The sequence below is a fragment of the Acomys russatus genome, chromosome 1 (assembly GCF_903995435.1).
Source record: "Acomys russatus chromosome 1, mAcoRus1.1, whole genome shotgun sequence".
In the NCBI taxonomy this organism is placed as follows: Eukaryota; Metazoa; Chordata; class Mammalia; order Rodentia; family Muridae; genus Acomys; species Acomys russatus.
Genome location: NC_067137.1, coordinates 110,115,166 through 110,136,784, shown reverse-complemented (window position 1 = coordinate 110,136,784; position 21,619 = coordinate 110,115,166). Strand labels below are relative to the sequence as shown.

Genomic DNA, 21,619 nt, shown 5'->3' with positions numbered 1-21,619 from the left:
ATCATTTGTAACAAGGTAGTAATGTCTTAAACTTGCTTAAAAAATGTATGTGAATAAAAACCAGATTCCCCTCTGCTCCTGAAGAGCAGTAGACAAAGAATGGAAACTCCCAGTCTGTTCAGCACTAGTTACTACCGTTGGCCAAAGAAGGAAGGAAAGAACTTGAAGCCCTGACCAGCAGTGCGTTGCCCTTTATGAATCAATAACTACTTTGGCATGTTAAAGTGGGAAGAGTAAATCACCACATCTCTGTCTTTTTAGGAGCCCCTGATATGTCTGTCAAACAGGTCCAGAGGGAGGGTCCACAGGGAAATACCAGAATATTCTGATTCAGAGCAAGCGTTAGGAAATATGTCAGTGTTTAAAACACACACACACACACACACACACACACACACACACGCTCTCCCCCCTCTGTATATATGATATAAATCTTCCTATATTGTAATATGCCCACACAAGTTAACTCTCTCTATATACGTTGTATAACAGTAATTATAATATTTGTAGAAACACTGTTTGTGATGGAGGCATGCCTGGCCAACCAAAGAGCAGAGGACAGCACACTCTGCTTCCAAGTCCTCTCTGAGGTGGCATCAGGAGAGTCTCCCCCTTCTGTCTGTCTCTTACCTTAACTTTTTCCCTACCTGGTTACAGTGTGGCATGTATACCAGCTTTGTATGTGAGGGCAAGCCATAGGGTTCTTCCTCTTGTGTCCTCCAGGGGGCCTCCTCTGCCTGCCTCAGCTCAGGTAGGCACCTAAGCTCTCAGAGGAATCTGGTTTGTCAAGCCTCTCCAGACACAGGCGGCAGGAGACCTATTTTCCCAGAGGTGGTGGTGTCGGGGTAGGAGACTTCTCTGAAGGCCACCATGGAGCCAAGTTTCAGATTTGAGCCTGGCTTTCAAATGTTTCTCTTTTCTCTTTCATTTAAAAGATATGTAGGTCCTTCTGCCTTCCCTCCTCACCTTTCTCCTCCTCTGCTAGGGAAGCTCCACAGACTCTCTGTCTAAAGACCAGCTCCCCTTCTAGAACTTGTGGTAAGGACTTGGCTTACAATTGACCCTACTAAGGTTCTCTTGCTACTTAGCTTCTTTGTACATGAGAAAAATCAGGGTTTTAGGGGGCTGACAAAAAGAATCCCTCAGATTTTTTTTTTGTGTGTTACGTGTTTAAAAAGTGAGGGTGGGAGGACTTGAAGCAGGCCTGGCTCCCAGCTCCCCTCTGGCTATCTCCCTGTTGCCCTCTGAACCCAAACATTAGTTCTCCAGTGTCTTTCTTCCTGGTTCCTGGGTTGCATGCAGGAACGCTACATTGCGGAAGAGGTGTGGCCACAGCTGCTGTGCTCTTCCTCCTGGGCTTTAGCTGTAGAGCGCGGCCACTTGGTTATCTCCTCGATTAGGAACAGTTTGTAAAATTTGGAACGAAGCCCAGCAAAGAACTAGGCTCTGATTCTCAGCCATCAGCTCCTGTATTCTGCCATGACCATCTTCAGGGGTCCAGCTCAGCCATGTTGAGTGTGTTTACACTGACATGAAGCAGACCTCAGATCTCAACTCCATCTTTCAACTTGAAAATTGCATCTACCGAACAAGCCCTCCTCCCCTAGTAGCCACCATTGTACTCTCTGTCTCTGTTTGACTCTTGTGGGAGCACCCCAGAAGAGGAGTTAGGGAGTACCTGCCCTTTGCAACTGGCCCATTTTGCAAGATTCCCCCGGGTCATCACATGTAACTGCAGAGAGTAGCGTTAGCTGGCTCTCCTAGCATGCCTGAAGACAAGGAGACTCAGTTTGTTTATGCCCCGTGAGAGTCCATTGCCCTGAAGAAGGGTAAATGTGGGCTACAGTGCTCAGTCCTTGCTCTGCTGGCTGGGCGTGCACCTTGACTCTTTTGTTACAATGAGCTAGCAGTGCACACCTCAAAAAGCAGTTGGGAAGATACAATGAGATATTGCTGGTGAAGGAGTTGACACATGACAGCCCTTTACAAATGTGGTTATTCATCATTGAGACAGTTATGTCCTGTCCAGAGTAGTCAGCACCTGTGTGTGTCGGGCACTGTAGTGAGGATGTAGAAAGTCCCGGTCTTTGTCCTCAGGACCTCCTGATCTGCAGGAGAAAACCAGTTTAATCATCTATCTATTTATCTATCTATAATAGTAGCCATCTTAGTGGGTATGAGGCCATTAGCTTTTAAAGGAACATTCTGTGCCAGGTCCTGTTCTTAGCATGGGGGCAATCTACAAAGGCAATGTTAAAACCGGTCTGCTGTTGAGACGAGCTCTCTGTTTCTGAACACGTAAACACTTTCATCAACATCACGTAGGATGTCTGTTCAAAACGCTGGCTACTGGAGCTCTCTTCAGATGTCCTGAGATGGCAGCTCTATTAAAACACAGAACTGCAAGGAGATTCTTATATGTACCCCCGGCAAGGTCAGTAGCTTCATTGGCCTACATGATGAGTCTTGCTGAGGCTCCCACTTAGTTGGCCCATGCTGGGCTTCTGCCCATCTTCTAATCTAGAGCCTCCCCCCATGTTTCTAACTTGCAGCTATGGTGGAGAAGCTCTGGGCTAGACTCTGTTTCCTTCTGGCTGGAAGACATTTGCGGGGAGAATGGTTTCCAGAGGATGCACGCCGACTCTGTCACAGCAGCCCCCCAGCTTCCCCCACACATCGTCTTCTGTTCCACAAACCTGTCCCTCCTGGGGATGCCTTGCAATTCCCCCCGACCCCCCAGCATCTCTTTTGCTGTATAACGGAGATTGTCTGGCTCCTGTGCGCTCTCAAAGACATGCCCACATGTCGCTTGTCTTCAACTCCCTAGAACCTAGGGCAGTGCTGACTTCCGGGGAGTGGAAATGTATGTGGTACAGATGCACAGTGTGTGTTAGACTCTGGGAACTGTGCCCTTAGTGGCAGTAGGGAGGGCTGGAAGGAACTGGAAGGCCAGATGGTTGACTGTTCCCTATGCCTTCCTGTGTTCCTCACTGGAGAAACCCAGCCTGCTGCTGACCTCTGTGTGGTGGGTGTAAGCGGTGGCAGCCATTCTGCAGGCCAGGTAAATACTCAGGGTTCAGTCCTGGGCTGTGTGGGTGGTTCTTGCTTCTAGATTAGGGCACATGGCTGCTCCTCACGCAGAGCCAGTGTCTCCCAAGACCCTTGCTGCCTATGGCATCTTTGTTCTGCTCCCATGATTCCTACACACATTCACCTCTTCCACCCACTAAGGTTCTACCTCCTCTTGCCCATAGGGAAGGTACTTGCTGATCTACTGGAGAGGAGAGACCATTGCCCCTTCTAGTGAAGGAGGGCAGCGGCAGGAGAAAGTGGCAGAGTGGCCAGGTCCCTGGGTGAAGTAGGTGAACTCTTAGCCACTAGCCTGTGCACTTCTTGAAGTGTGTTACATCAAAAGAGCTTCAGGCTCTGTTGGTCTTCAGAGCCAACTAACCAGTGGCCAGAGGGGCTTGCCGAGACTGAAGCACCAACCAAGGACCATGCATGGACTGGACCTCGGTCCTCTACACACATGTAGCTGATGGGCAGCTCAGGCTTCATGTGGGTCCTCTAGTAAGGGGAGCGGGGGCTGTCTCTGACATGGACTCTGTTGCCTGCTTTTCGACCACTCCCCTGTGGCAGGGCTGGTGTGGATGGGTGGGGCTCCTTTTTCTGAGGAGTAGGGGATAGGGGAAAAGGGAGGGAGGGTGGGAGGGACCAGGAAGAGAGGAAGGAGGGGCTACGATAGGGATGTAAAGTGAATAAATAAATTAATTAATTAAAAAAAATATAGAGAGAGCTGCAGGTCAGTTCTTCAGTTCTCCCCCTGTGAGGAAGATTTTTCCACACCATTCCCCCTCCAAATCTGTCCCCATCTCCCAGAGTCGAGACATTCTTTGTTGCACACCTTTTTTTTTTAATTAAAAGATTTAAGTGTGCATTTTGTATGTGCATTTTTGTGTTTGTGCTGTGCACATGCGGATGTGTGTGTAAGGCGGTTGAAGGATAACCTTGGATGTCATTTTCACCATCAAGTTCCTTTCCTTTGAGACAGGTTCCCTCATTGGCTTGGAGCTGATCAATTAGGCTAGGCTGACTGACCAGCAAGCCCCAGGGATCCTTCAATATAACCTTCCAGTTCTGGATTCAAGCCTGTGCCACGGTCCTGGCATTTTTATGTAGGTTCTGGGGATTGAACTCAGGTCCTTGTGTTTGTGAGGCAAGGATATTACCGACTGAGCCATGCCCCAGTTCCGTTTACATGCTTATGAGCTATGCCTGTCTTCTGTACTTGGTGTAAGCTCGGAGGGGGGGGGGCGGCGGCATGGGCATGAGGTAGTTCTTGTCAGAGTTGAGGATGCTGAGATACAGGTCAGCAATGTGTGCCGGTTTGTCCTAGCAAATGGGCAAGGGAGTCAGAGTTTGACCAAGGGCCCTCTCACCTCAGCGATGGGAAGGGCACACCTGCAGCACTCCTTACCAGCGGAGCTCTGAGGATAGCCCAGGAGGGAATGTTTGCGGTTGCTGCTGCACTGATTAACTCCCCGGGGTGGATTTGCACACCTGCATATTCTCACACAGGTACCAGGGCTCATGAGGGCTTTGTCCTGGATGGAAAAATAGATTGGATTTCTACTTGAGTCTTAAGGGGTCCTGCTGATATCTGCTTTCAGGCCAGGAAGGGCCATCGTTTTCTTTCCCTCACACTTCTCTCTCTCTCTCTCTCTCTCTCTCTCTCTCTTTCTTTCTTTTTTTTTAATTAATTCATTCATATTACATCTCACTTGTTATCCCATCCCTTGTATCCTCCCATTCCTCCCTCCCTCCTGCTTTCCCCTTACTCCCCTCCCCTATGACTGTGACTGAGGGGGACCTCCTCCCCCTGTATATGATCATATGGTATCAGGTCTCTTCTTGGTCTCTCACACTTCTCAAAGGAAACTTTTTCTGGGATGTCAAGCCATCTGAAGAAGAAAGAGGAAGCTATGTAAGGCAGTGCTATGAAAGTCTGGGCCCTACCTAATTAATATGTTGATGTACTGATCCCAGTGTGATGGGACAGGAAAGAAGGTCATGAAGGTGGAAGTCTCTGCTGGAACTTATAAGGAGACAAAGAGCCTTGAGGTCCTCACCATGTGAGGACCCTCCCCAGACACTGAAAAATGGTGGTGCCATTGTCTAAGACAGAGCACTGGGGGTGGGGAGCTGGTGTGTGTGTGTGTGTGTGTGTGTGTGTGTGTGTGTGTGTGTGTCTGTAAGTGTAAGTTCACAGACTGTGACATGGAGAAAAAGAAGACAGGAGCATACTGGGTTTGGTGGTGCATGACTTTAATCCCAGCACGTTGGAGACAGAGGCAGGTGGATCTCTGCGAGTTCCAGGCCAGCTAGGGCTACATAGTAAGACCGAGTCTCAAAATGAAATGTAAAAGAATGAGATGGAGGAAATTGCTCAGAGGGGACAGGGAAACGGTGCATCTGGGGAGCTAGGAAAATGTCAAGATTCAGGAGCCATACATCTATGAGCGGTGGCCTTACAGATTTGGTGCAAGATGCCATGTGTTGTAGGAAAATCTTGACCTTTCCCCTCATTGAGATCTCTGTGCTTTGGCCATCTCCTTGGGGACAGTGTTTCTAAGAATTTAGTTAAGATGTGGGGAACTGAGTCTACTCATGGGAAACCTAACACTGTAAGTGAGCTAATAGGAGGGAGGGCCTTTCGCGGTCAAGGTCAAAGCCTTGGTGAGCAGCAGCACAGTAGGCACTTACCACTATAGATCAGGACTGAATTGTGAAGGTGAGTGTGTACTGGAACAGCAATCTGTGTGGGCCAGACTAGACTAGGAATTTAATTCATTCATTCATTATTCTTATTCATTCATTCATTCACTTTACATCTGGTCACAGCCCCATCCCTTTTCTCCCAATTCCACCGTCCTTCCTTCCCTCTCCCCTTTCCCCATTCCTTATAAAAGGGGAGCCCCCTTCCCATCCACCTCTGCTCAAGTCACATCAAGACTGAGTGTCCTCTTCCCCTGTGGCCTGGCAAGGTCGTTCTGTCAGGGGGAAATGATCAAAAAGCTGGCATCTGAGTCCATATCAGAGACAGCCTTCACTTCCCTTACTACAGTAAAGATAGATCTATCTCTCTCTCTATCTATCTATCTATCTATCTATCTATCTATCTATCCATCCATTTATTTATTTGAGACAGGGTTTCTTTGTGTAGCCTTGCTTTCCTGGAATAGCTCTGTAGACCAGGCTGCCCTTGAACTTAGCGATCCACCTGCCTCTACCTCCCAAGTGCTTGGGTTAAAAGCTTGCACCACCACACTCAGCTTATTTTATTTTTGAGTATGTTGGCATGTGTGTGTCTGTGTGAGCATGTACAGGGATAAGTGTGTGAGTGCTAGTGCCCATCATAGCCAGAGGAGAACATCAGATACCACAGAGTTGGAGTTACAGGTGGTTGTGAGTTGCCAGATGTGGGTGCTGGACCCTGTACTTGAGTCCTCTGCTAGAGCAGTATACACTCTTAACTTCTGACCCATCTCTCCAAGGCCCTAGGGGCTCTGATAAGACTCCAAATTCTCAGTGCACCCATCGGGGAGGGGCGGCAGTTGTTGGTGATGGGACCTCCTTGGATATCAGAATCCTCAGATATTCCTTCTCTTATTACAAGCTTGCTTAGTATTTGTGTATAATCTGTTCATTTGCTTATGGCACTTATGACTGCTTATGACACTCAATGCAACATGAATGTTGTGTGAGTAGTGACGATGTTGTGTTGTTTGGGTAGGGAACGATGGTAAGACAGAAGGCTGATGGTACATGTCACCCTAGCACAGAGACAGAAGGAATGAGCCCTTGAGGCCAGTCGTGGCTACACAGTAAGACCCTGTTAAAGGGATGGGGGATGAAATTGGTACACTTCTGGTTTCCACCTGGCCCAAACATGCAGCTGGATGAGTCTGTGGCTGCAGAACCACACGATACCGGGGGCCGAGTGTGCTGTTGTAGACGGCAGGCTTTATCTGAAAGAACTGTGTTTTAGATGCTTAAATGCAACCCCCAGATTATCTTTAGATGCTTAAATGCAACCCCCAGATTATCTTGAGCACCCCCAAAAGCCTAAGCATATTGCATGGGCTCAGAACTCAGCGCCGCTCAGAGGAGTGTAGCGCCTCCTTAGGCAAAGGGTGGTCCCTGAGCCAGAAGCATGGGTGTCACCTGGGAGCTGTTAGGAGTCTCAGGATCCCATTTTAACAAGACCCATCCTGGTTTGTACACACGAAGGCTGAAAAGCATCGCTCTCGTACGGATTCCTCTGCCCCAGACTCATCTAGAACACTTCCAAATAATACAGCCTGCCAAGCCTTAACCCCAGACGTTCTCATACAGTCAGTGATTCTTGCGGACAGCAAGGTTTGGAAAATGCTGCCTGGTATACTCCAAACCTCTCCTCTGTGGATGGACAGATGACAAGAATGTAATAAATGGAAATCTAATTTGAGTGCTATGCTGTTTGCTTCACAGGCACAATGATGGCCTAAGTCTTAAGCCCCTAAAGACCCTGTCCAGATTGCCAGTCAGCAGACCTATCACTCTGAGAACATCTTGACTCATGATGCTCAGGAAGAGCCCTGTGCTGTCTCTTTTCCACTGCAGTGACCACCCATTCTCTGGCACAAGTTGAATGGACTTGGCCAATTCACTGCCCCTATTGAAAGCGAGCTCGGACAGTTGCTGTTTACCACGTATCCGGTGGATGAAAGTAATTACCCACCGACCAATATGATCCTTCTTACTGACATATGTGCTCTCGGCATAAGATCAGCGCTCAGGCCATCTGAGAATGCTCCCCTAAGCCCTCACTTTATGGCTAGATGAATAGCATCCAGAGAAAGCCTGGGTCTCCCATCCCAGCTGGGTCCATCTAAGATAGGAGGGTTCTTTTTGTTGTTGTTTGGAAAATGGACTACATATTTGTGGCCTAATTAGTGGTGCAATGCCCAATATCAAGCCTTGAGAAAAGGGCTGGAAACACAGAAGGATTTGACTCCTAATGATCATGCAAGGCCATCAGGCACATGGAGTGCAGATGTGCTAGGAATTTAGCAAGCGAGTTCTCAAACGCTGAGGTCTTTAATTAAACAGGTGTTTGGGCAGTAGGTCCTGTGTGGCTTCCAGCCTTGGCTGGGTTGGGCTGCCTGAAAAAAAAATGGCAGTCCCCCAGACAAACAGCAAGGGCTGAAATAGCCTTCACGCAGAGTCGCAGGAATGTGGCAGTATTATTCTCCTCTTTCTTATCAAACCCCATAAGCTTGGGCAAGGAAGGAATCCAAAAAAAAAAAAAAAAAAAAAAAAAAGGCTGGAAAAACATATTGTTTCACCAGCTAAAAATCTGCTACTACAGAAATGATTTCTGCCATGTCCAAAAGATGAAGAAGAAGAAGAAGAAGAAGAAGAAGAAGAAGAAGAAGAAGAAGAAGAAGAAGAAGAAGAAGAGCAGAGCCCTTGGAAAGGTATAGAGTTGAAGTACTCTTGGACAGTTTTGCCTGCTTGCCCAGCAAGAATGCTTTCCTTTGGCTGATGGCTTTTCTCACACTAGAACAGTCTCATCCAGCAGAGGCTCCCTAAATGAGCTTCACTTGTCCCACAGACTTGGAGCTTGGGTTCAGAAAGGGAAAAATCGGGCCCAGCAGGCTAAGGGATGGCTGTGGAGTTCTGTAAGACAGTCTCTTCGTGTTGCAGTTGCTTGTTATCCTACAAGGACTCGCAGGGGCTGGGGTGCAGAGGCGGAAAGGACTGCATCTGTTGTTTTCTCCTCTTGCCATCATGTCCTACTGCGTAGTGTGTTGGGGATTTGAGGGAGCGAGGCCCTGGCCATGTCCACACAGCTCACTGAGCCTCAGTGCTAAGGTCTGGGATGTCTCTGTCAAGTTCTAGGCCGTGGATCCCGGAAGGCAGAGGCCAGACTTCCCTGTCTTCCACAGTCGGTAGGGACAAGTTGTCACTGGCAAATAAAATGAAAACGTCTGAGGCCCGGGGGGTGGGGGTGGGGGCAGACCCTGGTGATGGGGGTGAGTCTCCCAGAAGCCTGTGAAGTAGCTGTCTCAGTAGGACATCCGTAGGTGCCACAGGAGGGTGTTGGATCCCTCCTGTACTCCTCATCAGTGCAGGGAGCTGGATCCATACTCACCCATGTCAGCTCCTCAAGTGCTGATCCTGTTACGAGTCGGCCATTTCTGAACAGGTCTCGGCCCGCTGATGGTTTTATTTCCCCTCTCAGACTTTGGCGCTAAGACAATGACTCAGAAGATGTTCTCCCTTCTGGGGAGAACATGAGGGAAGCATAGATGTTTTGTTTTGTAGTTTAATTTTTAAAAATTAAATGCATGTATGTATGTATGTATGTATGTATGTATGTATGTTTCCATCCTTTTGGTTCTACATGTTATGGTGCACATGTGGAGGTCAGAGGATAGCTTATATGAGTCCATGTTCTTCTACCACATGAGTCCTGGGAACCAAATTAAACCCAGGCCACCAGTCTCAAGGGAAAAAAAAAAGCACTTTTATCTACTGATCCATCTTGGCCAGTCCTATCATTTATACTTTTAAATTTTAATTCAGTGTTTTGTCGTCCCCACCCCCCACCGCCTCAGTGCTTTACTATGTAGTCCTGCTTGGCCTGATACCCAGTATGTAGCCCAGGCTGGCCTTGAACTTTTGGTAATCCTCCTGCCTCAGCCTCCCAGGACTGGGATTTTAGACATGTACCACCACATCCAGCTTATATGAAAAATTTTAAAGGTTTTATTTTTGGCTACACACACGTGTCTGTGCAAGTATGTGTCACACGTGTGTGGATGCCCATAGAGGCCGGAGGAGGAGGTCAAATTCCTTAGAAGAGCTAGAGTGACAGGTGGCTGTGGTCCACCTGATGAAGGGGATGGGAACCAAATTCAGTCATCTAGAAAGATAGCAAGTGCTCTCAACCACTGAGCCAGCTTCCCAGGCCAGGTTTTTAAGGAACACTTTTCTTTCAGTTAGAATTATTGATACGAAAATAGTCTAAACACTTTCCTGTTAACTTTCCGAAGTAAATGCTTAAATGTAGAGCACCTTTATATGAACACCATAGAGCAACAGGACACATGCATTTGCATGCTATTTACACTTCAGTGTATCTATGATGGCACATTGCTGTGCTCATGTGTGGAAATGAGAAGCTAACTGACAGAGAATTCGTACTAAGGTTGCCCTTGGGAACCATTTCATATGGGACAAAAGAGTGTCATGTGGTGCTTTTTTGAGAAGGAACATCAACTGAACTCAAGCCAGCAGCAAGATACCCACAAAGCCTTCAGAGAACCCAAAGAGTCGGGTGCCACTCCGCATTTTTGCTCCAGGGGCTAATGCCTGTGGTAGCTTGCGGAAGGCAGCCCTTTCTCACACCACCCATTGAGTCAGAGTGCAAGAATGTTTCATTGTCCCCAGGATGATTGCCACTTGTGCAGTGGTGAGAGAAGCCCTCCATTTGAAGGCTCTGTGAGACCTTACACAGACTCCGAGGGCCTTGCTTCCTTCCTACTGCTGTGGTCCACCTGCGCATGTCAGCTCACTGTCTGACTGAGGAGATGGGATATAGGTAGGATCATGTAATGCTTGAGGGGTGACCTCATGTGGAGCAGTCTCCTGGGCTCTGGAACCCACTCTGCCTGTGGCCTTCCTCAAAAGGCGTCAAAGCACAGTAGCGACTGGTTTGATGCCTTTTCTGTGTGAACAGCTGTTTGCAACTGAGAAGACCACAGTGTAGACACTTGAAGGACACAGTGACAGCTTGGCCAATGCCTCATGGGACAACAAAAGGTGAGGCTTGGTGCAGATGAGGATTTCTTGTTGAGCAGGAACACACTGGGCTTTTCCAGGTTCCAGAAAATGTCACACCTTCCTCAGTTCCTAAGGGGCTAGTCACCTGGAGAGTGGTTAGCCATTTTCCCACCTGCGGAGAAACCAGCCACAAGCACTGTGGTCAATTCCTGTAGGTGCCCAGGCAGCTGAGTCAAGGTGCAACCTTGGGAGGAAGCAGGGAGCCGGTGGGTGGCACTTAGTAGATGTGTTGGGAGGGCTATGCTTGATGCCAGCTCTCTCAAATGGTCTGGAGCTTTTGATGGACACACACACACACACACATACACACACTCACTCACTCACTCATAAAGCAAAAATAATGAATATGTAATGAGTGAGTGAATGAGTGATCGCCTCACTCAGCCGTCTTTCCTCTGAGGACCATTCCTACCCATCACACGAGGAAAGGATATGGACATGATTGAGTGCAAGGATAATGACACCTGCTCAGGTTGCCATAACTTGTGCTTTTCCACTGATGCAGAAAAGGACGCCCTGCCAAAGAATGTCCTTGGAGCCATTCTATGTATTTTTCCTTCCGTTACTTAAGTCAGATGTACTTAATGTAAGCAATTGAGCTGTGGGCTGGAGTCGGCTACGCCTCACTCACCCCCCTTGTGGAAACAGATCGAACAATTCCAGTCTGGGCTCTTCAGGCAGGTGTGTAAGCTGACAGTGCTTTGCAGGGTGGTGGCTGCTTTGGAACCTCACATTCCAAAATCCTGTCAGCTAGTTGGCTGGAGCAGCCTGGCTGGGATTTAATGTCGGCTTTTGTTCCAGGGACCTACCGTCCACTGAGTTCTCAAAACGGGCTTTATACAGACGACCCCGTTTAAAAAAAAAATAGAGTGAAAGCTAATGAAAGTAGGTGAAAACTAAATATAAAAATTTTTAGTTAGTTAATTGATTGTATGTTTGTGCCTGCATGCATGCATAAGTGTGTGTGTGTGTTCTATAGTATGCATGTGGAGCTCAGAGGACAAACTGTGTGTGTCATTCTCTCTGCCCACCATATGGGTTCCAGGAATTGGACTCAAGTTGGTAGGCTTGGCAGGCTTGGTGGGAGGCACTTTCTTTATTCAGTGACCCGTCTTGCTCACCTTACATTTTCATACACACACACACACACACACAATCTCAGAGCAGTAGAGCTTTGAAGAAGGAGGAACTTCAAAGATTTTGTGTGTGCGTGCGTGCGTGTGTGTGTGTGTGTGTGTGTGTGTCTGCGCGTGGCTTCTGTAGTACTCTTCTGCAAGCACGGTGTTACATGTTACATGTCACACAAAGGAAGAGCCTTGGGGACTTGTCACTATGGTTCTCCAAGCTCTTCACTTCCTTTTGGTCACTCTCACTTCCCATTCTTGTCAAGTCGGGGGGACAAATGCAGAGACTCCCAGGGCAGTGCTGTTCCCAGGGTACAATCACATCCATCACTCTCTGCTGGGAAAATGTAAATATGTGCTGGCCCATGGTGGCAATATTTATTGTCATAGCTTGGAAGTAGACTGGGACAGGAGTGGCCGCTGGCCAAGCATTATTCCCTGGATCCCCCGGGAGGCTGGGCTGTATGGGCAGAGCCCGGTTAGAAGGGAGGTGAAGGGCAGGGGCTAGGAGTTTGCAGCGGAGAACTGCGTCGGGACTTTGCATTCTGTCACTGTGTCAGGGTGGAATAGACCAAGACTCTCGGAGGATATCCATACTTAGAGAAGTGAAAGTTGAGTCCCATGGGACCCAGACACCTTGTCACTTTGGAGTCTGGCAGGGATTCATCAGTTCTCTTAGTGTTGAGCTGTTGACGATAGTGGGTTGCGGCAGTGTCATTAACCCAAAGATACCACCGCTTACCTGGTTGCATGTCACACCCAGTTGTGCTGGCTTCCTGATCACACAGCATGCTAAACCCAGTGCTATACAAAGGCTTGTCTCAAGGAGCTCACACTTCCAGGTTCTGGAGCCTCTTAACCCCATTACACATGTGCGCATATGTTACCTGTGATTGAACCCAGGACCTCAGACATGCCAGGCAGGCACACTAATACTGAGCAATGTCCTCAACCCAGAGATGCCATGTGAGTGGACGGGGAGAAAGTCTGCAGTCTGCAGTATCAAGAGGCAGACATCTGAAGTAGGGAGAGGAAAGGGTCAGTTTCCTTGGCTAGCCCCTCCGGCATCTGCACGGTCCCAGCTGTGTCCTCTGTTATCGCTGCACAGAGAAGACTTGAGCCAGGCGTGGGAGGCGTGGGCTAAGCTTGTGGCCTGTTGCTTACTACTCCCTCAGCTCGGCTGGCCTAGCTGGAATCATGAAATCCTGTGAGAACAAACAAATGCGGGGTCGGGCACACCACACGGTGAATGGCAGCTTTTCATGATATTCCTGACTTCCTGATGGTCCCTTTGGCAGAGGTGGAGAAAGGCTGTCAAAGAGCAAATCCTGCAGCAGTCGTGAAAGAGAGGGTGACAGGAGCTGGTAGACAGGAGAGAGCCGGACCAACAAGGAGGAGTCGTTCTTGATGTAGTGCATGTTAAGAAAAGGGTGACAGTGGCTGGGAAGGATAAAGGCTGATGAACAGTGTGGGCGGCTGGGTTTCTTCCCTTTTGTGTAGTTCTCTGAGCAAGACCAGCTCTGCCCATTCTAAGTAGAGCCCACTGTGTCTCAAAAAGGCCTATCAGGGAAATGCTCTGTTCCTGGTGGAACCCAGTGGTTTTATCAACAGCCTCCTGGCTGAGACAAAGGGGCCGCTTGCACCTCTGGTGGCCCCAGGGTCCCTAGATGTGGGTGGTGATTCCAGAATACATTTTTTTTATGTGTGTGTTACAGATGTGGACGAATGTGCGACAGACTCACACCAGTGCAACCCTACCCAGATCTGTATCAACACAGAAGGAGGGTACACCTGTTCCTGCACCGACGGCTACTGGCTTCTGGAAGGCCAGTGCCTAGGTAAGAGCTCCCTGTGGTTCCTAGAAACTCTGGGGTGGTGATGACTGTCACCTGTCACTGGCAGTACAGTGTGGGTACAGTAGGGAAGTCCAGTAAGCTTCTCCTTGGGCATGTTTAGAAAGCTACTAAATGACATTGCATGTGTCACCATCCATTGAAATACATTTTCACCGTACTAGCATTTCTTTCTTTCTTTTTTTTTTAAACTGTATTCTAAGGGCTTGGGCATAAGTTTGCTGAAACCTTCCTGCCTTTAGGAAGCATATAGCCTAGCCAGGAAGTGATAGAAATGAGAGTTACTCTACCCTGATTAGAAATAGTCCTTAGCTGAGGGAATACTTTTGCTTAGTTACAGAAATGTTCCAAATCTCAAATGCAGATCGGAGTGCCGGTGACATCTCACCCCAGCAAGGATGCCCTGCCACTCCACTTGGCCCACCCTGCAGCTTTCTCTTTTTACTCTAGAGACGCTAATTATCACTGATTGATCACAGTTTTACCGCAGTTGGCATTGGCTAGGGTTATTTTCTTTTTATCCTCTGAATTTGCATTTAGTCAAGTTGCTTTAAAATTAGAGTCAAACAGCAGTATAGAAAAAAAAAAAATATATATATATATATATATATATATAAAAGGAAAACAAAACAAAAACCCAAAACCTTTCTTCCGGGTCTCTGGACTGTGGCTGGATTTGGGTTTACTTTTTGACCTGTCTGGAGTGTCCTTGAGACATGGTAAACTGCCTGGTCTTGTCCTGGTTCCCCTCTCCAGTCAGGCACAGCAGAGCTGACACATGTGGGCATCTGGGAATACGATAGTCCCTATGCGTTTAGACTAACCTCTGCTCTAGTGGAAAATATGACGTTACTGGTTTGAATGGAAGCAGACCAACAAGAGGGAGTTGTTTGTACAGGAACTTCTTATGTAGAACTCTAGAGCTGGAGAGGGTGTTCGATATTATGTCATCCAACTTTTATAGAGTTGGAGATAGATTCAAAGAGGAGGAACATTTTGGATAAACTTAAAACGAGTTGGGTCTAATATTGATGTCTCTAGCTTTCCCAGGCCAGATTTTTTTTCTGACCACAAAGGGCACCAGAGAGATGTGGGGCAGGATACATGGGCCCATCATAGACGCATAGAGGGCAGATCTCTCCATCTGAGAGATGACAGAAGATGCAGTTCCTCTGCTTGTGACGGCTGCATTCTACCACAGAGCACTATGGGAGAATGCTCACTGTGGCCTAATGTGCCTACATAGCATGTCACATCTGACATAAAGACCTCTCCTAATTCTCGCTGGCCCTATGCCTTTCCTTGGCCAAACTCCTCTTTCTCTTTCAACATGTGAGTTCCATGGCTTCCTACTATTCCACTGTTGGAGACCTTACCTTTCTCAGAAAAATGAAGGAGAAGGCTTCCTTCCTTCCTACGGCCCCTCAATGAGAGGATGCCTTCTCTGCCTCTGCTGCCTCACTAGGCACTGGTGATGGTGTTCCCAACTGTGTCCTGGGAAGAGATCAGGATTAGCAACTATACTACTCAAAAGGCTTTCCAAGTAGGCGGTTAGGCCATGTTAGAAGCAAAGGGGACTGAGATAAAGCAGAATCACAGGAAATGGCCCAGAATCCATCCAGGGCTGGAAAATAGGTAATGGGTTGGGTTGGACTGGCCTGGGGTGGAGTTCTTTCTAGAACTAGGCAGCAGAAAGTGGGCACCAGGATCAAGGCACAAAGAGTTCTATCAGTATCTTTCTAAGAGCCGCAGTTTCAGGAAGGGGACATTGGGATTTTATAGCACAGTAAGGATGATGCAAGGCTCAGTGAGTGCTTCAGTCAGATCAGCTGGTCCCAGTTGAGCCTGTGCACGTAAGGACACTGCCCTCCTGGAGAACGTTGGTTTCACTGGAGGCTGTGCGCCTAATAGGAGCGAGTTGGCCAGCCCATCGTTCTTTTAGCCAGGGATGTTATAAAGTGCTTTCCCAGTGATATCAGGCTCCTCATGGCCCACTGCATGTTACAGGGAGGTCATGTGGTTTAGCTCTGTTACAGGGGGGTCATGTGGTTTAGCTCTGTTGCAAGCACACACTCCTCACTGTATTGCTGCTTCCCATGGCTCAGAAGTGTGTTTATCTGGAAGTTAATGTCTACTCCGGTGTAAGGGTAAGAGCTAAGGTGAGCACAAACACCCTTGCATTGCCACACTCATAGGTCTCACTGTAGCACTACCCAACAGCCCGGGATCCTGTGCCTGCCCCCTGGACATAGTCATTGTCAGCGGAGCTGGCAGACAGTCCTCTGGAGCGCTTCTGCGGATCTCTTCACATGCTAAAGCTAACTTGTTCATGTTTAGGGTACTGAAAAAAAAATCATAGAGAATCATAGCATTGAATCTTATTATTTGTATAAGTCTTAGTTAAGTCCGAGTTGGGTAAGTTCTGAGAAGCCGTCTTGTGCAATATCCCAATCAAAGCAGAAAGGTTTGCCACAGAGTTCAGGCTAGGATCTGGTGTTTATGGAACAGAGATTGTTTGGGGGAGGTAGAGGGTTGCAGGGAAGCCGAGCACTGTGGTCCAAAGAGCATCATCATTCTTGACACTTAGCACTGTCTTAGCAGCCATGGCCTTTCCCAGCCCATCCTAGAAGAGGAAGGCAATGATACCATGCTGATGGTGGCCTCGGGGACGAGCCCTGGCTTACTTTGACTGTATTTGTTTCCAGACATTGATGAGTGTCGCTATGGTTACTGCCAGCAGCTCTGTGCAAATGTTCCCGGGTCCTATTCCTGTACGTGCAACCCTGGCTTCACCCTCAACGACGATGGAAGATCTTGCCAAGGTATGTAATGTGCGTGATAACTTGGGCACAGCACAAAACACTGGATTCAGTTGTCTCCAGAGCCTGACAGTTGATGTTTGCAAAACACTTGTCACTAAAGTGTGTCCCAGTCACTGCCCACTCCCCCCGCCCCCCGCCCCGCTGATGGAAACCTAAACCTGACACCAGAGTTGGTGGTGTGTTCTGACCCTGCTCAAAAAGTGCTCTTAGGATTGCAGAGGTTAGAGAGCAGTAGTCATCGTCAAAAGATCACCTTATGGGTTTGTGATCTGCTTGTCACTCTGTGTCTGCTAGTGGCTGTGGCTCTGCAGAGGCCTAGAGTGCCTCTCAAGGCTCCTGACCCCTGACGTGTCACAAAAGAAAAACATAAACACGATGCGAACGCAGCAGCCAGCCGTTTCTCTCAGGAATTTTCCCTCTGGACTATATCAGGAGCACAGTCAAGCGTGGGCTACCTTCTCTGGCTCCTCAGAAAGCTCCACAAAAAAGCACATTAAAATAGAGATAATTTCTGGGTTTTGCTTGATCGCTTCCAACAGTGATCACCAGGAGAAGCAATCTCTATGTCTATCCTGGTTCCTCCTGCAAGGCTTCTTTCTGCTCCGGAAGTCAATGAAGGCCTTAAGACCTAAAGAGTGACTGTAAGTCATGACGTGGCCTGGGTTCCACCTCTGGCTCCTGTCTCCAGTCCCCAGCAGTGGCCTGGTCTGGATGGAGACATAGAATGAGGCCTTTGTTGGAGTCTGCCACCACGTTTCACGGGGGCCTGTTTCCTTGTCACAGCATTTGAGTGAGGTCTGGCGTGCAGGCTCCTAGCCAGCTATTCAGAGAATATTATGTCTCCATTAGTTTAATCATATCTAAATCACTGGATAAACAGGAAGGCATCAGCATTCAAGGGTTTGATCCTGGTTTCTTTGTGAAGCTCCTCTAAAGCTGGTCCTGCTAATTGTTCCAAGAAGCCCCTGTCTGGGCTCCTTTTGCAAGAAGTGGCAAGGTTTTTTTTTTTTGTCTGAGAGCAGAGCTGGGCCAGGAGGTTGAGGAAATAAATAAAACAGGGCCCTTCCTTCCCACTGGAGCAGGGAGCAGGGAGCAGGCGCCTGGCTCCCTTGCTGCTGTGATAAGCCGCTTAGGGCTGATGATGATTTCTTGGGGCCCTGGGGCCCTAGGCTGAGAGCAGAGGTGCCAGCCCAGGTTTTCCCACAGAGGCTGGAACGGTATCCTCGGGCAGCACTTAGGTTTAGACATGGGCACCTGGCCATCGGGATATTGCATCAGCAGGGCCCACAGGTCAGTCATGCAGGCTGTGACAGAGCCAGCAAACTTTTGCAATCATAGCACCTCATGTCTCTTCAAAGCACTTATGTTCATTAGCTTCACTGACCCCATCGAGTCTTATAGACAGAAGAGCGTTTGTGGCCGTGATCTGCTGATAAGGAAATTAACTCTCACAAAGGTGAAGCCACTTGGTCAGAGTCAGGTGGATTGGTGGTGGCAGAGCTGAGAAGAAGTCCAAGCAAGGACTTGCTGTGTCAGATGGGGTGCCTTGCCCTCAGGATTCAGATGGATGGCCTAAGCCCCGTGCATTCCCTCTCCAGCACCAGGTACAGCCATGCCAACCTGCCTTGGTGCTCATGCAACCATGCTTGGCCTTCTACATGAGTGCTTGGGATTTGAACTCAGATCCTCATGCTTGCACAACAAGCCCTTTTCTGACTGAATTGTCTCCTCGGTCCCCTGCCCTCTGGATTTTGAAGTACCCAGTAACCCAGAGAGGCAGTTAGGACACAAGGGTTATATATAACCCTTTCTGTCCTCTCAAAAGTAGCTCTGCACTGTGGAAGCCGAGTTGAGCTTATTCATCACCATATGGTAAGTGTCTGGCCAGAAACGGGGGCCGCCAGCCCTAACGCGCAGTGACATTGGCCTGTATGTGGTTTAGTACACCAGGGACATGCTCCTGCTCAGCCCTGTCCCAGTCTGGATGCTGGGTGTGTGGGCACCAGGGCAGCCTGGTATCTCACTAGACCCTTCCTATGTGGCTGTTCATTTGTTTGTTTTTCCTCTGAGGGCTCCAGAGTTGGCAGGAAGCAGGCACTTTGTGGGCATGAGCTTAGCGTTTCCCTGTGCGAGGCCCCTCAGAAGCTGCTTACCACAAAGTCCTTTACTTCTGAGAATATTCAATGCTCTTTTCAGAGCCTTTAAGAGGCTTAACTGGACTAGTGAGGTGGAGAAAACATCTCTCAACTAGAACTGCCACCTCTGTAGGCATGTGACTACATGGGGGAGGGGTTGGTGGTGCCTACAAAGGGTCAGCTGATGCCAGCATCAGGAAGATCTCCTTCCCTCTGTCCCCCAACCTCAATAAGCTGTACAGAATGAATCCTGTGGCTTATGAAGAGGTCTGTAACTCATGCTGTTGATCTGGCCAGGCCCTTGCTGGCATGGGAATTAGGCCACGCCTCTCAGTGTTCAGAAGCATCACAGTAGCCTTCTGCTGATATGTAGTTGAGACGCAATATGGTGCACTGCCTCAGGCACACACTTCCACTAACACTGACAGGAAACCATCACCACACTGAGGAGGAGGCATCCACCGTGACTCTTCGGGCTTCTTATAATCCTCTCCTTTACCTATGAAATACGGAGAATGCAGGACAATGGTCTGAAGGCAGAATTGGAAGAAATACCAGCGAGGCTATTTATTCATAACAAATATATTCTCAGAATTGCTGTGATTATTTATCTGAAGCTTCCAAGTCAGTGAGGGTGAGAGAGGAGCAAATTAGAGGCGGGAAAGAGTGGCTTCTGCCAGGAAATCTTGTGGCAGACTTCCTGGTAGATGCAAGTGCACACACACAGGGATGCTGTGTGTGACCCGTTTTATCTCCCCTCTGGGTAGCCACTCCAGAAGGGGCATGCATACAGAGGCTGTAGCTCCTCGGGCTACATGTTGGACATGGTCTTAGTTACTTTTCCTGTGGTTATGACAAAGCACCCTGATGAAGCAACTTAAGAGAGAAAGGACTTATGTTGGCTCACAGTTCAAGGTTACAACAGTCCACTATGACGGTGAAGCCACAGCAGCAGAAGCTGGAGACAGCTGGTCACGTGGCACCCACAGGTAGGAAGCAGAGAGTGATGGAACCTGGTTCTTTCTCACGGTCTCCATTTATTCAACCCAGGATCTAAGTCCAGGCAGTGGTGGTGCTGCCCACGCCAACTAACGTACTCAACATAATCCCTCATAGGTATGACCCGAGGTTAAATAATCCCCCATAGGTGTTTCTGAAGCTCATCTGGATCCTGTAAATTGACAGTTAACATGGTCTTACAGAGCACAAGATCATGATCTGATAGGTCCTGGGTAGGGAGTCCTTGGTACCTGGGAATCTGGGCTCTTGGTAGTGGCAGATTTCACAGCCAATTCATGTTTCTGCTGTTTGTAGTGTGTGTGTTTGTGTGTGTGTGTGTGTGTGACTAATAGTGATGTGCTTTGATTTTGTACAGATGTGAACGAATGTGAGACTGAAAATCCCTGTGTTCAAACCTGCGTCAACACCTATGGCTCTTTCATCTGCCGCTGTGACCCAGGATATGAACTTGACGAAGATGGCATCCATTGCAGTGGTAATGGGATGGGCGTTTGAGCTGTCCACCTGTTTGGAGAGCTGGGGCTGGGACAAGGGACCCATCATAGATGTTTCCTCTCATTTCCTGGTGGTTTGTCTAGCTGGCGACATTTCCCAGTGTCATGGGGTCATAACCACCACAGAACAAAGATGAGTCACTTCCTGAGGCGTAGAGTTCAGTCTTACCTTCCTAGTCATCTGACCTTTAATGAAAAGTCAGTAAAGTCACCATCTGGATCAGGGATGCAGTCAGGGAGAGGGAGAACTCATCGAATTTGGTTGATGTGAGAGTTATCTTCCTTTCCCAGCACTAACCAAAGACCTGAAAATGGTCTAGATGCTGTTGTGTATAGAGGGCAGTGACCTAGGGATAATCGCTTTTGCCAATAGGTCAGGAGGACATTGAGTAAATAAATCATACATATGCGTGCATACACTTTGTATACTTTGGGAGTGTCATCAAATAGCCACAGCCCTGGCTCACAGCGAGCATGCAGCAAACAGGTCTTGAGTCAGTGAGTAAAGGCATGGCTGTTGAGTGATTTGTTTATAGAACGTAGATGTGGTAGTTTAGCTGACTTTAAAAAATTCCATCCAAGCCCAAGTTGGTATTATTCTTTGCTCGGGTTAGGTTCTTGAGTCTGTGGTAATTACCTTTTTAATTTCCTCCATGTCCCCCAAGAAAGTTAAATTCCTAAATAGTAAGAACTTGTTGAAATCAAGAAAGACATTTTAATTTATATTTAGTCTGTGACAGCCCATACAGGCCAGAGCCATGGGCTCGCTTGTCTGTCTCTGTCTGTCTGTCGGTTTCTGTTCTTTATACATGTTTACTAAAGTAAAATCATCCCACCAGTTTTAATGTCTTCTGTGATTGTAAATTAGCGCAGTCCACAGTAACAGCACTTCTGCAATTTTCAAAATAAAAGTAGGTGCGCTCTAGGTGTGCAAATGGGCCAGCAGAACGGAAAGAGTCCCAATCTTGGGTTTCACTGTTAAGGAAACCTACCAAGGCTGTGAATGAAACTTGGTTTCCCGGCTTCCCTTGGGACTGGAAGGTTCTAGGGACAGAATTCCCAGGAACAAATGGTTACCTCTCTCAGGGCCAGGGCCCTCAGAGTCACAGCAAGCAGTTACAGAGCTGCAGCCTGATTAAATACTGCCCTCCCCCCAGAAATAAAATACCCAAAGGCATGAAAGACCCTTTTCTTCCCAGGTTTCAATTCCCCTCATGGTACTCCTTAGGGAATCTGGGCCAAAGAACTAAGAGGTTCTTTGCATTATGGGATGGGATTAAT

The 21,619-nt window shown here is 48.2% G+C and overlaps 1 protein-coding gene across 2 annotated transcripts in view; it reads left to right on the top strand.

Annotated features, from left to right (window-relative positions):
* Nucleotides 1–21,619, top strand: part of Fbln5 (fibulin 5) — a 72,232-nt gene that overhangs the window by 35,359 nt on the left and 15,254 nt on the right. For both annotated transcript variants that reach the window (XM_051150594.1, XM_051150588.1), the window contains exons 5-7: nt 13,730–13,852; nt 16,573–16,689; nt 20,200–20,319. In XM_051150594.1, the coding sequence (XP_051006551.1) occupies nt 13,730–13,852; nt 16,573–16,689; nt 20,200–20,319 (360 nt within the window). The remainder of the gene's footprint in view (nt 1–13,729; nt 13,853–16,572; nt 16,690–20,199; nt 20,320–21,619) is intronic.